At 36.7% G+C, this 17,566-nt stretch overlaps 3 protein-coding genes across 3 annotated transcripts; all 3 read right to left on the reverse strand.

The window, feature by feature from the left end:
* Positions 1–6,647: 6,647 nt before the first annotated feature.
* Positions 6,648–8,300, reverse strand: LOC107902271 (pentatricopeptide repeat-containing protein At1g62930, chloroplastic-like). Its single transcript, XM_041092772.1, has one exon. It carries the CDS (start codon positions 7,254–7,256, stop codon positions 6,648–6,650), a length of 609 nt encoding a protein of 202 aa, XP_040948706.1. The 5' UTR covers positions 7,257–8,300.
* LOC121217248 (putative pentatricopeptide repeat-containing protein At1g12700, mitochondrial) lies at positions 7,320–8,384 on the reverse strand. The gene has a single exon (XM_041092773.1). The coding sequence runs from the start codon at positions 8,382–8,384 to the stop codon at positions 7,320–7,322; it is 1,065 nt and encodes a 354-aa protein (XP_040948707.1).
* A 3,046-nt stretch (positions 8,385–11,430) lies between these two features.
* Positions 11,431–13,067, reverse strand: LOC121203312 (pentatricopeptide repeat-containing protein At1g62930, chloroplastic). The gene is made up of 2 exons (XM_041092313.1): positions 12,942–13,067; positions 11,431–12,830 (listed from the first exon to the last, which is right to left on the reverse strand). Exons 1-2 carry the CDS (start codon positions 12,943–12,945, stop codon positions 11,632–11,634), a joined length of 1,203 nt encoding a protein of 400 aa, XP_040948247.1. The 5' UTR covers positions 12,946–13,067; the 3' UTR covers positions 11,431–11,631.
* Positions 13,068–17,566: the final 4,499 nt, after the last annotated feature.

Below are 17,566 nucleotides of genomic sequence, written 5' to 3' on the forward strand. Positions count from 1 at the left end.
TCGACTCCAGTTCCCCATGAGGGCTTCTGCTCTTTCTTCCTTAAGGTGCTGCTTTTCTTGAGCCTTCTGATCCTTCCATTCTACCGCTCTTGATGGCATTCTCTATGAGTTCACCGGATATTACAATATCCGCGAAATTTTTCGTGGCACTTCCCACTAATTTGTCATAAAACGGCGCCTTTAAAGTATTGATAAAGAGAACAGTTATCTCCATTTTTGTTAGTGGGGGTTCCACTTGAGCTGAGACGTCTCTCCATCTCTGCGCATACTGTCTAAAGGTCTCTGATGGCTTTTTCTCCATCATTTGCAAGGTCATACGGTCTGGCACCATATCCGATACATGCTTGTAATGCTCGCAAAATGCTGACGCCAAGTCCTTCCAAGATCGAATCTTTTCTCTACTGAGTTGATTGTACCACCGAAGAGCTGACCCTGTTAGACTATCTTGAAAGCAATGTATGAGTAGTTTATCCTCGTTCACATAACCGGTCATCTTTCGACAGAACATAATGAGATGTGCTTTTGGGAACCTTGTCCCATCATACTTCTCAAAGTCAGGCACTTTGAACTTCGGAGGCAAAATTAGATCAGGTACCAAACTGAGTTCCTTGGCACCTAGTGCGGAGAAGACTTCAGTGCCTTCTATTGCTTGGAGTCTTTCCTCTAGACTCCTATATTTTGCGTCAAGGTTATCCAATTTCAACTTGGCTACCTCTGTTGGGTCATCCAGATCTGGAACTAGTGGATTAGCAGGATTAGCCCCTAGGTTCGATGCTAACATTCCTTGCCCCAAATTAGTGGGTGGAGCAGGTGGCATAGGTCGATGTTCCAAGCCAGTGGGTTCCTCTTGAGTATACCCTCTTTGTATTGTATATGCGGGCGGTGGAGTGAATCCCGGGGGATAGAATGGATCCTGATCATGGTGAATTCTTGACCGAGGTTCCATAACATCGGAGTTCTGCATGGGTCCCTTTCCTTTGACCAAAGTTGTCATCATCTCCATCATTTTAGCCATCTGATCTCTTTGCTCGAGCGATTCCTCTCGAGATCTCACCATTAGGTCTCTCGTCTCTTGTTGCGATTTGGCCAGTTACTCTTGTAATTCCTTTTGAGCCTTTTCCATCCTTTCAATTCTCTCATTGAATTCATTCTCCATTACTCTAGCTTGTCGGCGCGTTTTATACGGATGACGTGGTTCCAGTCTTGAAGTCTTGCAACTGCGAATTGTATGTTTTAACCTCAGCGAACGAGTATGGGATATGCAATGAATGAATTGATGCATGAATGAATGCATGAATGTCAAATGAATGTCAGTTATGAATGAAATGCAAGAAATTGGTGTTGATTTCAAGATAGCCCCATATTTAGGCATTTCATTTATCAACATAGTCTATTACACAAAGTTCTCATTTTTCCAACAGTTACACAAATTTCCTAGCCACATTGCCTTGTTTCTTCACTTGCTCTAAAAACTCTGATATGCTCGATCTTTGACTCGGAGGGAATTGGCAACTGAGAACTTCGGCTTCATCTGATAATTGAACAACTTGTATAGCCGCTTTACGAATTTCATTGATCAAGAAGTCAAGTTGCATTTCTTTTTCTTTGAGAGTTCCTTCATACGCGTGAATGTCCCTATCGTACTGCTCACTCTTTTCTTCTAGAGCCTTCAAGAGGTTATCTAATTGTTGTTGACGAGATTGCAGCATATTTTCTAGATCTCGTGTTTTCCTTTTTAATTCTTGGTGTTCAGACTGACTATTCTCCAATTTTGCAGTCACTATTTCATACTTGGCGTTCTTCCTTCTTAACTCTATCACAGCACGCGTAGCCTTTTCCTCTTCTTTCTTTGCTTTTCCCTTCCAAAACTCCATTCCTCCCTTGATATTGCTAATTTCTTCCTTCCATTCTACTGTCGACTTGCCCAACCCGCTATTCTTTATAGTGTTTCTTAATTTCTTGTTTTCTAAATGAAGGTCCCTTAAGTCGTTTATCACAATCTCGGCTTCTCTTTGTACTTTTTCAGTCGTGGACCTTTCAACCTGAACTTCAATCTTCAGTTGATAGTTTTCTTCTTGAAGGGCACTAAGGTCCCGAGACATCTTGGCCTTTTCTCGTTCGAATTCTTGTCTTGCCATTTCTAGCTCAGACGGCGTTTCCTCCGAGAAAGGATTCTGGATGGTGTAGTTTTTTGATGAGATTTGCTGACTATTTACCCGTTGTTTCCTCCATATGTCGTAATCTTGGGTAAGGGTATCAACATACAAAGCTAATTCCATGAAATGAATTTCCTTCCAATACTTTGCAGTGTCTCGGACTCTCTTCATATATCCTTCACCCGCGAAAGCGAACTCGAACTGTGCTAATCCTCCAGTTGCGGGGAGAAATTGTCGCGAAGAAAATTGCCTTTGGACTAATAGCGGAGCATATCCAACTCCTCCCCATAACCCGAGTAAAGGTACCCAATCTTGGCTTCCACATTTGTATAGCAGAACTGAAGGACGGATCCAGGGTGCTCTCCATGTTATATTCTCGGCGCGAAGATTCTGAAAAACTGATACCCAATGTTGCTTGGTGACTTCCTTCGGCCATTCTTTATTGAGGTAAGCTTCTAGCGGGGAGAATGTTTTATAAAACATATGGAACGGAGCGCGCTCTACCTTCCAGAAGTGACTCAAAATCCAAACATTGAGCAACTGCGCGCATCCGATAAATCGTCCCTCCCCTTTTCTTCGACAACTACTCAGGGACCTGAAGGTCTCGGCTAGGATGGTCGGGACAGGGTTGATTCCTTGTTTTAACCTTTCGAAGAAATCAACTACTGCAACTTCGAGATGTCCGAGAACTTTTGGGAAAATGACCAAACCGTAAATGGCCAAAGCGAATAGATTTACCCTTTTCAGCATGTTGGGATGGTTCAGAGCCAAATCTCGTAGGGAGGACCATGGAATGCAAATGGTTTCATTCTTCTTCTTTATCTGTTTTTCGGCCCATGCATCAGTCATATCTGTCAGTCTCACTAACTTTTTCTTGAAGGTCATCGGCTTAGGCTCCTTCACATATATTTTGCCGAATTGTACATTGTCGATGCGGAGTAAAGCAGCATACTCTTCTATGGTTGGAGTCATGTCTTCTTGATTGAAGGTGAAACACTGATAAGCTAGGTCCCAGAACCGAACCATGGCTTGAATCAACTGTTCGTCTACACGGATGGTGATCAGGTGAGCTATATCTCCATACCTCTCAGTGAAAATGTCTCTAGTGTCTGAATCCCACTGATTCCAAATTCGAACCAAATCCTCAAAGTTATTTTGGCGAACATTTACAGTTATATGTTCGGGCAAATTAGCGACACACCCTTCCACTAGACTATCCCCCTTTTCTCTCTGAATTTTTAGAGACCAGTCCCGAACCACGGCATTCTTCTCGGTTATTTGTGTAATTGACTCCTCCATCAGAAACCCGTTTTTTTTTGGCAACCAACTTTTAATCAACACCTTCCTAATATGATGCCTATGATGCATGATGAAAATAAAAGTAAAAACAAATAAACTTGGTTAGTAAACACAACAAATATAATTTGAAAAACAAATTAAACTACCCAATCCAATTATTTTGCATAAACAGCGTAAATGAAAGGCAAAAGGCATTTTCCCCGTGTACTTATTTTAATGACTATAAGCGAACAGAGGTTCAGCATGGCTCTAATTGGATAGCTCGTATGGTTCACTATATGCGGTTTTGGTTCTAGGTGGGTACTCGAATCGTCTGCACTGTCATCTACTAAGATTAACACGGAGCCTCGGTCATAGCCTATCACAGGCTCACGAGTTCAATTCGAGGGGTTACATTTACTTATGCCTATGCGGAGGGACAAGTTAACTCACGAAAGCATAAATCATATGTAACCCGAAAGTATTCACTAGCCTGTGCGGAGGGACGAGTTAACTCACGAAGGCGTAGCGTTTACTTTCACTTAAACGGACGGAGCCCGGGTAGAGAGCTCATGTTATGCGAAAATACAAGTGCACGGTGTGTGGGGAACAACTCATAAACCTTTACGTTTCACTTAAAGAAACTAAACCAAAATTAAAACCATAAAAATTAAAAACTGAAAAACAACCAAATAAGCAAGTTAGAAGAAATATTTACAGCACGATACAAATGCATGAATTTTGAAAACGAGATTTTCGGATCACGACCAAATATTTACTTTGAACAAGGAAATTTGAAAATTTTGACAAAACATGTTTAATTCCAGACACGACTCTCAAAAAGGCTATCCCCAGTGGAGTCGTCAGCTGTAGCGACCTAAAAATTTGGCAATAGGCGCTAGTTGAAATGATTATTGAAAAATTAAAGTTTCAAATTTTATTTACAAAAGAGGAGTCGCCACCGATCTTTTTTAGGTGTGATCGGACACCAAATAAAATCCTTTTTAGAAGAATTTTTTTAAAACTTTTCTAAAAAAAGAGACAATTTTAGGTCCACGTCAAAATCCAGAGAAAATTAGGGTCCGGGAGTCGGTTACGCGCGAGGAAGGTATTAGCACCCTCGCGACGCCCAAAATTGGTATCTCGTTAAACGCATGTTGTCTTAATTTTCAAAAATACGAGTTCCATTTAATATTTAGTCGTGATCCGATTGAAATACGAGAACCCCTTTTTTTTTAAAAAAAAACACGAGAATTTTGAAGCGCAGTATTTCTTTTTTAAAACGAAAGTTTTTTTTTTAAAATACGAGAATTTTTGAAAACACGAGAATTTGTAAACACGAAAATTTTAGAAACACGAAAATTTTTGGAAAAAACGAAATTTTCTTAAAACACGACATTTTTTTTTGAAACACGGGAATTTTTAAAACAAGACATTTTTTTGAAACACAATTTTTCTTAAAAAAAATTTTAAATACGAGAATTTTTAAAACACGAAAATTTTTAAAACACGGAATTTTTTTTTAAAAACACGAAAATTTTTTCTGAAAACAAGAAAATTTTTGAAACACTAGAATTTTGAAAACACGAAGATTTTTGAAACATGAGAATTTTTAAAAGCACGAGGATTATTGAAAGCACGAAAATTTGTAAAAAACGACAATTTTTGAAATACGAGAAATTTTTTAAACGCGAAAATTTTTTTCAAACACGAAAAATTTTGAAAACGCGAAAATTCGAAAATTTCTAAAATACGAGTAATTTTTAAAGATTCGAAAATTTGAAACAAGAATTTTTTTTAGAAAAACGTACCATATTTAACACGAATCGATGATATTCACCCCAACATGGCAATGAAATCGACGAATTAGTGTCAAACCAATTCAATTTAATATTTAATCGGGTTGTATTAAAACACGAGAAAATTTTTTTGAAACACGAGGATTTTTGAACATTTTTTATTTTTAAAAACGGGTCCCGAATTTAATACGAGCTATCGATATTCACCCAACATAGCGATGAAATCAACGGCTTGGTGCTAAATCGGTTCGTTGCCTTATGCATTAAAATATTATTATTTTAATTTTAAACATGCAAGTAGAATGACATAATAATATTTATAAAAAAACTATTTTAAAAATGCTACTTAAAATTAAATGAAACACCATTTAAATACATATACTAAATTAAAAGAGATAAAAAAAAATTACCAAAGGCCTGATATTATGGGCTTGAAAGGTGGGCTCTTTCTTTTACCTTTTTTTTCTGCTGCAGGATTCGGGCCTGGGGGCCTGCTGCCGAATTCGGGCCTGGGGGCCTGCTTGGTCTGCTGCTTGCTGCACGGGCCTGGGCCCTGCTGGGTCAGCTACTGTTGGTGTGGGCTGCCTGGGAGTGGGCCTGCTGGTTACTGGACAGGCCTGGCTGTGGCCTGCTTCTATTTTATTTTTTCTGCTTTGTTTTGTTTTTTTTGCTGCTTTGTTTTTTTCAAAAACCTCTTTCTTTCCTTTTTCTTTTTCCTTTCTTCTTCACTGCCGCACCTTAGCCCCAAGCCGTCGCCTCCTTCAGGCCGCCATTCGTGCTCGTCCTCGGCTCGGTGGTGCGATGGTCGGTGCTCCTCTCTCTCCTTTTTCTTCTTTGCTATTTTTTTTGTTGTTTCTTGTTTGCTGTTTTTTTTTGCTTATGCTTGCTTGGCTCTTGATTTGGTTTCGGTGGTAGAGCAACGATGGTGGTGGCGCGACGGTGGCCAGAGTCTTTTGGCTTGCTGCTGTTTTTATTTTTTTGAACTTTCTCTGCTGTTTTTTTTTTGCTTTTTTGGTTGTCGAAAAAATCCCCCCTCCCTTCTCTTCAATTTTTCTTTTTAAAAGCTCCAAATTTTGTCCTCTTTCTCATTGTTTGCAGGTAGTGGGTGAAGAAGGTGCAGCCACCCATGTTTATGGCCTGAAAATCTGGGAAGTGAGTGCCCCAAATCACGTAACTTGTCTGAAGGACCAAATCACAAATGCAGCAAAACTTCTGGGGCTAAATTTAATTTTTAGAAAATTTAGGATTAAAATGAAATTTAATGAAAGTTTAGGGGTCTAAGTGAAATTTAAAGAAAGTTTAAGGGTCAAAATGAAATTTAGGAAAAGTTTAGGGGTCAAAATGCAATTTTTATTTTTAAAATTTTTTTTTTGAAATTTTGAAAATTAAACACAAACTCTAGTCGGACAAAAATTTAGTGCTTACAATTATAACAGCGGCTATTAGGCAAACAGTCATTATCTCCCATGCTCGCAAACAACCTGTATGCTTCATCTGGTAATCCCTCTTTACACAGTCTATTAATCATTACACAATATGTGTAAACATTCGGTTTTAAACCATTGTTTGAGAGTTGATGAAATAATTCCTTGGCAAATTCGATATGCCCAGCTTTACAAAACCCATCAATTAGGATAGTATACGAGACAATATCAAGTTCCAACCCACTGTTTTGCATTGCTTGAAAAAGTTTCAATGCCTCTCCGATATGACCTGTTTTGCATAAACCATCCAGCAAAATCAAAAAGATAGCTATATCTGGAATTTGTCCAGAGGCAAGCATCTTTCTAAAAAGTTTACGTGCAGTTGAAACTTTCCCTAACTGAAACATACTCTGCATAAGAATGTTGTATGTGACAGTATCCGGTGATGGTCCCTTTCGTGATATTTCATGAAAGAGTTCCATTGCTTTGTCTAACCTTTTACCTTTGCAATATCCATTGATTATGGTGCTGTAAGTTACTATACCAGGTGCACAACCCTTCTCAATCATCAAGTTGAAAACTCTTCTAGCTTTATCCATTTCATTCTGCAAGCAATGGCCGTTGATTAATGCACTATAGGTAACAACATCAGGCTCAATGCCTCACTTTATCATTGCGTCAACAATATCCTTAGCTTCAGAGACCATCCCTTCCTTGCAATGCGCATCAACCAATGTATTATACGTGACAACATTAAGCTCAATGCCTTGCTTTCTCATCATGTCAATGGTCTCTACAGCTTTAGAAATCGTTCCTTCCTTGCAGAGAGCATCAATCAATATATTATATGTGACAATATCAAGTGAAATATTGTTATCCACCATTTCATTCAAGAGCCTTGTTGCCTCCTCCTGCTGGCCTGAATTACACATACCATGAATTAAGCAAGTGTAAGTAATGATATTTGGTCTAATGCCCTTACCCTTCATTTCAGATAAGAGATTGAGAGCCTCCTGTAACAAACCGTTCTTACAAAGGCAGTCAATGACAGTGCTATATGCTACAATATCGGGTTCATAACCTCTGCCTTCCATCAGTCTTAGAAACCTAATAGCTCTACCAGTATTACCGGCCTTACACAACCCCTTAAGCATTGTACTGTAAATAATCAAATCAGGTTGATACCCTTTTTCAGTCATTTCATCGAACATACAAACGGCCTCAGAAATCTTTCTTTGTTTACAAAGCCCATTAATCAAAGTTGAAAAAGTTACAACACTAGGCTTAACACCTAACTTCAGCATTTTCCCCAAAACAGAAAACCCAAAATCAATTCGACCTAATTGAAAAAAGCAATTAATCAAGATGCTCACAGAATAAACATCATGGGAAACGCCTAATAATTCCATCTGGCTACACATAGAAACAACAATGGCATAATGTTTCATTCTAACAATGGCTGCAAATAATTTAGTGAATTCCAGAATTGAAGGCACTGGGCACCTGCCAATCATCTTATTGAACAAAATCAAAGCATGATCAACATTATCGAAGCGGTGGTCTCTTTTTCCCTTTCCTCTAACAGGCATGGACATGGGTGTCTTACTTAGGCAGTCGATGTAGGCAGCAATGGTGTTAGAAGAAGAAGAAAAAGAGTGGAAATTAGAAAGAAGGCTTCCAGCATTAACAACCGAACGAAGAATAAAAGCAGAAGGAAGCTTACGCATACCTTGAAAGCAGAAATGGCAGCGGCGGTAGCAGAAGAAGTGTAAATTTTGGGTTGCCAAGTGGTGTTTTTTATTTTTTTAATGTGAATAATATTTAATAAAAAAAGTAAACTTTATTTTGAAATGAAATCTTCAATTATTATTAATATTATTATATACTTATAAATCTTCCTTTTAAATTTAATAAAATTATTGGAATCTACAATGGTATTAACTTATTTGGTTCATTTGCTTGGAACGAAAGATTGATGAAATTTAGGATTACCTAAAAGCAAATTTTACTATATTTTCATTGTCAATATATTTTTTTATAAGTTCACTTCCTTTAGCTTTTTTTAGTCTCATTTTTTTTCAAAAGTTATAATAACTTAAAAAATGCCACTTTTTATATAATCAAATCATTCAAGAATAAGAGAAAATTATTTTTTGATTATCTCCTTATACATATAGATAGAGCACAACATGACACTAATATCAATTATTAGACATCTTTCACTTTCTCATGTTAAAAGCATGATGCAAAGGAACAATTCATGATATTGACTTCAATTAGGGTTAAATCGAATTTCTCACAAACTAGGGGAAAGAAAGACAAAAACTGGCATAGGATTGAAAATACTTTGCAACCTATATTTGATGAGGTCATTAAGGTGGTGAAGCAAAAGGTTGGAATCAAAATAGTTAATTCAATCATATAGGTCGAAATATAATTTTACCATTGTAATAATTTTTGAAAACACGATACAATACAATACTATAATTTTATTTTATTTTTTAAAATGTCACCTTGCTTTAGAGAACCACATTCAAAGAGTTAACACATGCGGTTAAAGAGTCTAAATTCATATAAATCTCATTAAAAAATCCAATGATGGATTTTGAGACTAAATTTTAAGGGAATGTCGAATTTAGATAAACATTACGTGTGTTAATATCATGTTCAAGTCTGACCCATGAATACCTCTAATGATCATCATTTACTTTTATTACTTTTATCATTGTTTGAGAGTTTGCAACTTTGTCATGTAGTTATATTTATTTTGTTAAACCTATAGTTGTAATTTTGAATCTAGAACAAAATAATATAAAATTTACATGGTGTTCAATGATGGTATTGATTGGTTAGCAAAATCAGCTCTATGTAGGAAAAATTATGGTATTGTGTGGCACTTGTAGCTGGTTTTGATTTTGTATATGGTATTTTATCATGCACATGCATCAATCAAGAGGGAAAGAAGAAATATTTAATGAGGTATTCTTTTGGTAGCAATTTCATCAAAAGAAGGGATTTTATCCGTAAGGAGGATGAGGAAACTTAGAGAGTCAGTAGGTTAATTGGGATGACAACTGAAGTGGATGATGATTTAGTCATGAAAAAATTAGTAGGCTTGAGGTGCGACTTCTCTCTTATTTCTTATTCTTGTTGATGTGCTCTTTATCTATGGCTAAATGAAGTTGGTTTACTCAAAAATGGTTTGGTGAAGAAATTAGTGGATAATTCGAGACTTGATCTTATCATGTTAACTTAAAACAAAACTAGCAAAGGTGGAAGATGGGATTGTTCAAATGATGTGGAGCTCTTAAAGATTGTTATCCTAGAATTTTTGCTTTGGTTATGGATATAGTCGTCAAAGCTAAGGATTATTCACAAAATGGCGGATTTTACCATCAGTTGTGGAGCTCCTTTTTTCGAAGGAATCGTTTTTATTTGGGAGTTGAAGACATTGAGCAATTTGCATCGTGATACAATGTTTTGTCCTTTAGTTATAAAATATTATGGAGCCTGAACATTTCGCCTAAGATACAATGTTTTGCATAGTTGGTGATTTTGGAAAGGATTCCTATGATGTGTTTCCTTAAGAATAGAGGCATTTCGATCTCGAATGAGCATGTTGTTTGTCATTGGTGCAAAGTGGAATCTAAGGATGTTAGTCACATTTTGTTGAACTGTGCCCGAGTTAACAAATTCTGATGTATTTTATCCTTTCCTTTGTTATGCTTTGATAAGTTGGTGTCTAAACCTCTGTTTAATTGGTGGTTGATGTCTATTTTGGTTGCCTTGTGGACCTACTAGAATGCAAGAAATGATTCTATGTTTAGAGGAAAAGATTTTAATTTGGAGTACATTTTTTTCTGGTTAAATTAAGATCTTTGCATTGGATAAAAGTCTTGCTAGAATGTATGAATTTTGTTGAGTCAATGTGGGGGGAAGGGGTGTCCGCGAGATTGTGAAAGGAGTATCTGTAGTCATTATACCAAGAGTGTGACACGCTGGGAACCTTCAAATGAAGGCTGGTTAAAGTTTAACGATGATGGTTCAACATTAGGTAAATTTGGCCCGACGGGGTGTGGTGTGGATATTAGAAATTCGAAGGGTCATGCCATTGCTATGTTTCAGGTCCCTAAGGCATCCAAGATTCTAATTTCGCTAAAATTATGGCAATTAAGTTAACTCTTCATTTCTTCTTAGACTCCTAGAGGATTAAAGACTAAAAGCCTATGGTTGACTCCGACTCCATAGTCGAGCTTACTTGGTGTATCAATGAGAAATCTAGGCCTTGGAAATATTGGCACATTTTTGCAAGCATTGATGAGATTAAGATGTCCATTCATGAGGTACTGTTTAGAAAAATTGGGAGAGATGCTAATGGTATGGCAGATTCGTTGGCAAAATCTGGGTGCTTTCGATCTCAGATGTTTTTTGTAGATTGGTGATGTGCATCGTTGAGGTTAATTGAGATGATAGTTTCATTGTTATTTCATCGAAGAAGATTTACCAAATCATTTGCAGCGATTATTAGACTATCAAAGAACAGTATTTTGAGCCTATTTGAACGTCAGTGCTGCTGTTTTAAGGTGTGCTGTACTTGCAATAATCATAACCAATAATTCTACAAAAATAATTAAGTTAACTAAGTTTGATTAAAGATAAATACTTTATTTTACGATAGTTTTGGTAATTAAATAATGAAAAGAAATATTTTTTCTGTTATGAAAATATTTATCTTGTATCTGTTTCACTTGAAACAATTTTCAAAAATTGAGTTCAAAAAAGCTTATCAAATAATGTAAAATGTTTTACATAAAATCATTCGGAAAATATTACATTTTTCCGAAAATCATACTATTTTCCGGAAATCATTTACCAGAAAATGTTTTCAATCACAAACCCCAAATTGGATTGAATTCCACACTTGGAGCTAAAAGTTCTGAGCAGCCGAAATTTATACTGATGCTATTGTCATTGCTACAGATATTGGGCAGTGATTATATCTGCAGAAAAGCCCTTACCAACCATTTCCATAAGAAGTTGCTTTGCCTTTGAAATATAGTTGTTGCGAAGGAACCCCCGAATCATTACATTATAACAGCGGCTATTAGGCAAACAGTCATTATCTCCCATGCTCCCAAACAACCTGTATGCTTCATCTGGTAATCCCTCTTTACACAGTCTATTAATCATTACACAATATGTGACAACATTCGGTTTTAAACCATTGTTTGAGAGTTGATGAAATAATTCCTTGGCAAATTCGATATGCCCAGCTTTACAAAGCCCATCAATTAGGATAGTATACGGGACAATATCAAGTTCCAACCCAATGTTTTGCATTGCTTGAAAAAGTTTCAATGCCTCTTTGATATGACCTGTTTTGCATAAACCATCCAGCAAAATCAAACAGGTCGCTATATCTGGAATTTGTCCAGAGGCAAGCCTCTTTCTAAAAAGTTTACATGCAGTTGAAACTTCCCCTAACTGACACATACTCTGCATAAGAATGTTGTATGAGACAGTATCCGGGAATGGTCCCTTTCGAGATATTTCATGAAAGAGTTCCATTGCTTTGTCTAACCTTTCCCCTTTGCAATATCCATTGATCATGGTGCTGTAAGTAACTATATCAGGTGCACAACCCTTCTCAATCATCAAGTTGAAAACTCTTCTAGCTTTATCCATTTCATTCTGCAAGCAATGGCCGTTGATTAATGCACTATAGGTAACAACATCAGGCTCAATGCCTCGCTTTATCATTGCGTCAACAATATCCTCAGCTTCAGAGACCATCCCTTCCTTGCAATGCGCATCAACAAACGTATTATACGTGACAACATCAGGCTCAACACCTAACTTCAGCATTTTCCCCAAAACAGAAAACCCAAAATCAATTCGACCTAATTGACAAAAGCAATTAATCAAGATGCTCATAGAATAAACATCATGGGAAACTCCCAATAATTCGATATGTCTATACTTAGAAACAACAATGGCATAATGTTTCATCTTAACAATGGCTCCGAATAATTTATTGAATTCCACAATTGAAGGCTTTGGGTAATTTTCAATCATCTTATTGAACAAACTCAAAGCATGATCAACATGATCGAAGTGGTTGTCTCCGTTTCCCTTTCCTCTAACAGGCATGGACATGGGTTTCTTACTTAGGCCTTCGTTGTGGGTAGCAATGGTGTAAGCAGAAGAAGAAAAAGAGTGGAAATTAGAAAGAAGGCTTCCAGCATTAACAACGGAACGAAGAATAAAAGAAGAAGGAAGCTTACGCATATCTTGAAAGCAGAAATGGCAGCGGCAGTAGCAGAAGAAGTGTAAATTTTGGGTTGCGACGTGGTGTTCAGGGAAAGGGTTGGGACTTGGGAGCGTAATTTGGGTTTTTTTTTTATTTTTTGAATGTGAATAATATTTAATAAAAAAAGGAAACTTTATTTTTAAATGCAATCTTCAATTATTATATACTTATAAATCTTCCTTTTAAATTTAATAAAATTAATTTACTTTTAATTGGAATCTACAATGATATTAACTTATTTGGTTCATTTGCTTGGAGTGAAAGATTGGTGTATTCGATTGATAAATTTAGGATTACTTAAAAGCAAATTTTACTATATTTTCATTGTTAATATTTTTTTTACAAGTTCACTTCCTTTAACTTTTGTTAGTCTCAATTTTTTCCAAAAGTTATAATAACTTAAAAAATACCACTTTTTTTTTATAATCAAATCATTCAAGAATAAGAGAAATTTATTTTTTTGATTATCTCCTTATACATATAGATAGAGCACAACATGACACTAATATCAATTATTAGACATCTTTCACTTTCTCATGTTAAAAACATGATGCAAAGGAACAATTCATGACACTGACTTCAATTAGGGTACAATCGAATTTCTCACAAATTAGGGGAAAGAAAGACAAAAACTGGCATAGGATTGAAAATACTTTGCAACCTATATTTGATGAGGTCATTAAGGTGGTGAAGCAAAAGGTTGGAATTCAAATAGTTAATTCAATCGTATAGGTCGAAATATAATTTTACCATTGTAATGATTTTTGAAAACACGATACAATACAATAGTATTATTTTATTTTATTTTTTAAAATGTCACCTTGCTTTAGAGAACCACATTCAAAGAGTTAACACATGAGCTTAAAGAGTCTAAATTCATATAAATTTCATTAAAAAAATCCAATGATAGATTTTGAGACTAAATTTTAGGGGGCTTAATTATAATTTTTTTTACAAAATAGGAGTGTAACGATAATATTTTAAAAGAACTGAGGGTAAAAATTAGAAGATCAAAGAAAAGAAGTAATGTGATTTATTTTATTTTAATAGATAAAATTAGTAAAGGAAACTAAAAATTTCTAATAATCATTTTCACCAAATACACATTAAAATTTCTAATAAATATTTTTACTTAATGACTTAAAAAATATAAATAAAAATTTATCTAAAATGTTAATATATCTAAAGTGTAACGAAAAAGTGACATGGCATTTAATGGAGGGTTAGTTATCATTTAAACAGCCACATAGCCTTAGCAGGGTAGCAAAAAAGAAAAAAGAAGAAGAAATGGACATACCTTAGCTGCGACCATTTTGTTCCTCCAAGGTAAAGCCACCACTCAGTTTGCTGTTATTTGGATCTTTGTCCTTTTTTTTTTAACTCTAGTCACTGTCGTTCATGGCCTTCTCTGGCCAATCGTCATTACCAAATGGCTCATCTTTTCTTCTTCTCAAATCTCACTTCAGATTTCCCAATAATCCTTCAAAATCTCAATATTAAAAACTTAAAGCTTTGAACAAGGCTTCAACAGATCTTCGCCGTCCACCGTCTAATCACCACCATATTCCAGCCACAGCTTTTCTTCGACCAACCATGACTCTTAACCACTCGGATCATCGAACCGGCTTGAGTTCTCCAACCTGCAAAACCCAAAATGGGTGTGGGTTTCTTCTCTTTGATTCTCTTCTTTTTTAATTTTTTTTTACTTCCTTCTTTTGGTGCAAGCCAGTTTGGGATTCTTGCTCTTTTTTTGCTGGTTTGATTTTGGATGCTTGCTATTTGGTATTTTTGTTTTTGCTGATTTTTGTTGTTTTGTCCTCGATTTTGATTTGAAGCTTCATAACATCGTCACAAGTAGGAGCTCCAACTAAATCGATGCCGATGAACGGGTTGTGACGGGATCTCATTGACGTTAGCCCAATCAGCCATTTTTATGCCAGACTCAACATTTTCGCCGTCGATTTTTAATTTTCACTACTATGGAAAAAAATAATGCTTCATGATAGCTAAAAGCTTTTCTAGGTTCCGTCTACCAAAATTTTTTTTTCCATGTCAATTGCCAAATCAGCTAATTGTTAATTGGGTTTCCAATGTGGCAAGTTAATTGTCCACATTAGGTGGTTAACTTCCCACATCAGCAATCCCACTAAAACAATAATAGAAAATGTTAATAAATGACTGATTTGTCAGTTTTTTATAACGTTAATGACTGTTTTGTTATTTTTCTAAAGTTGAGTGACTGAAATAAAATCTATGTGATTGTTTTGTCAGCTACCCCAAAGTTAGTAACTATTGGTGTAATTTACCCAAAATAGAATTTATTGCATCTTTATTTCATTTTTAATAATTTACAATATTAAAATGATAAAAATATATAATTTTATATTATTATCTATTTATTTTTATAATTAAATTTAAATAAAATTATTTTAAAAAATATTTAATTGAAATTCAGGTTAGGCCGGGTTGAAAACAAAAATAAATTCATTGATACAGAGGGATTTACCAAAAAAAGCCAAATTTTTTATAAAATTACCGAAATAGGCCGGTTTTTTAATTATTTACCAGACTGGGCCGTTTCCCCTAAAATCGTGCCACGTCGGAGCGATGTCAGGGGATGGGGCAGAAGATCGCGTCCACGTCAGCGCGGCCTCCTGTCACTTAGCGCAGTATCGAGAACGCGATTTTGACCCTGATTTTTACACCTGGGTTTTATGGCTTTTAGGGTTTAGGGTGCAGGCTTTTTAGGAGTTAGGGGTCTAGGAAATTTTTTTCTCGAGTTGACGTTTTGGTTAAATAGTGGGAAATCGCTTCTACTGGGATGCTATTTAAGAAGAAATTGTGAAATAGTGGCCTCGTGGACGCGATTTCGCTACAGCGGTCATGTGAGAAATAATTTTTTTTTGACGTTTTCTGAGGAAATAGTATAAAATCGTTGATACCAGGATACTATATGAGAAGAAATTGTGAAATCGCGCCCTCGTGGACGCGATTTCGCTACAGTTGGTCATGTAGGAAATAATTTTTTTTGACGTTTCTGAGCAAATAGTGTCAAATCGCACCCTCGTGGATGCGATTTCGCTACAGTAGCAAGTTTGGGCTGAGGCTATAAATTAGGTAGAGAATTTTGTTAGAATGCATAACTCAGAGCAGAAACATTTTAGGTTAGGGTTAGGGAATTTAGAGTTTCAAAATGAGTGAACGTATTAGTGCTGTTATTTACTACGATGGTGAGGTTTGCCACACAGAGAATGGTGTTGTTTTTTTGTCGGAGAATACGGTGCGACTGTCATTTAGCCAAAACATAGATTTGACAGAACTCCGTAAAAGAATTAGGTGTAAAATCTTCGGAACCACGCCAATGAAAGTTCAGTCAATGACGTATCGATTTTGTTCTTCTATTGATCCGGTGACATATGACTCGTTCGACATAAAAGGTGCTCGTAGCTTGGAGGCAATGGTGCAGACTCATTTTGCTAGCGGAGCAACTTATATTGAGTTATATGTACAATTTACGTCACCAAATGATGTACTTCCGTCCGGTGTTCGAGATGTATACACGACTCCTGGCCGGCACTCGGTTAGCGTGTTACAAAATACGGAACAGCCCATGTTCGGTAGCAGTGTCGAATGCACATCCCCCCAAGACACTCTGTCGGTGGATGGGACATGTACGTCGGTGGCTTGACGGTTGACGCTAGAAATACGAGCTGGAGAACTGCATCAAGTTCTACTGGATGGCAATCTACATCCAATTGGGGGCGTTATCAAATGCCCAGAAGAAGGGATGACGTACTACTTACGACATCAACCGGTGAGGGGACGTCGTATGCTGCAGATGATTGTGGGTTAGAAGGTGAGTCCGATGTGGATCCACCTCGAGAGCCCGGGCCGGATGGTGTAGAGGTGGGATTATTTTCTAAACCGGAGCCTATTCCAATAGAAGGTGAAGATGGTGATATGAGTGTAGATGATGAAGAAAATCCACGATTCAGAGCATATTCACCTCCAGCCCACATGCATAATGTCGATCTATCAGCAGATGATGCGTTAGAGTTTCCAGATCTACCACACCGGGTGCGCGATCGTACAAGTTCGGGAGTAGATGTTGGTGAACTTGAAGTTGGTAATCAGTTTACCAATAAGGATAGTTTTATTGGTGCTTTGAAACAGCATAGCATCAAAAACGGCGTTAATTACCACGTCGTTAAATCAAAATCTGATAAGTTTGAGGCGAAGTGTGCGGTGCAAGACGGCACATGTTCATGGAAAATCGTCACCTCGTTAAGGAAGAGGACAGGGTTGTGGGAGATCAAAAAGTACAAAGGTCCACATATATGTGCTGCAGGTACAGTATTGAATGTGTATGAATAATTTTTGGATTTTCCAATGTTGCATTACTTAATGTACTCCCTCCCTATGCAGGTGTTTCAGAAGATCATCCGAAAATGGATTCAGCTATGTTGGCTAGCTTGATACTGCCCACGATAAAAACAGATCCTCGGACTTCAGTGCCGGTGATAATTGCCAATATCCGTAGCCAAATGGGGTACACGCCCTCTTACCGCATGGCTTGGATAGCTAAGCAAAAGGCATTGG

The sequence above is a fragment of the Gossypium hirsutum genome, chromosome D05, assembly GCF_007990345.1.
Source record: "Gossypium hirsutum isolate 1008001.06 chromosome D05, Gossypium_hirsutum_v2.1, whole genome shotgun sequence".
Taxonomy (NCBI): Eukaryota; Viridiplantae; Streptophyta; class Magnoliopsida; order Malvales; family Malvaceae; genus Gossypium; species Gossypium hirsutum.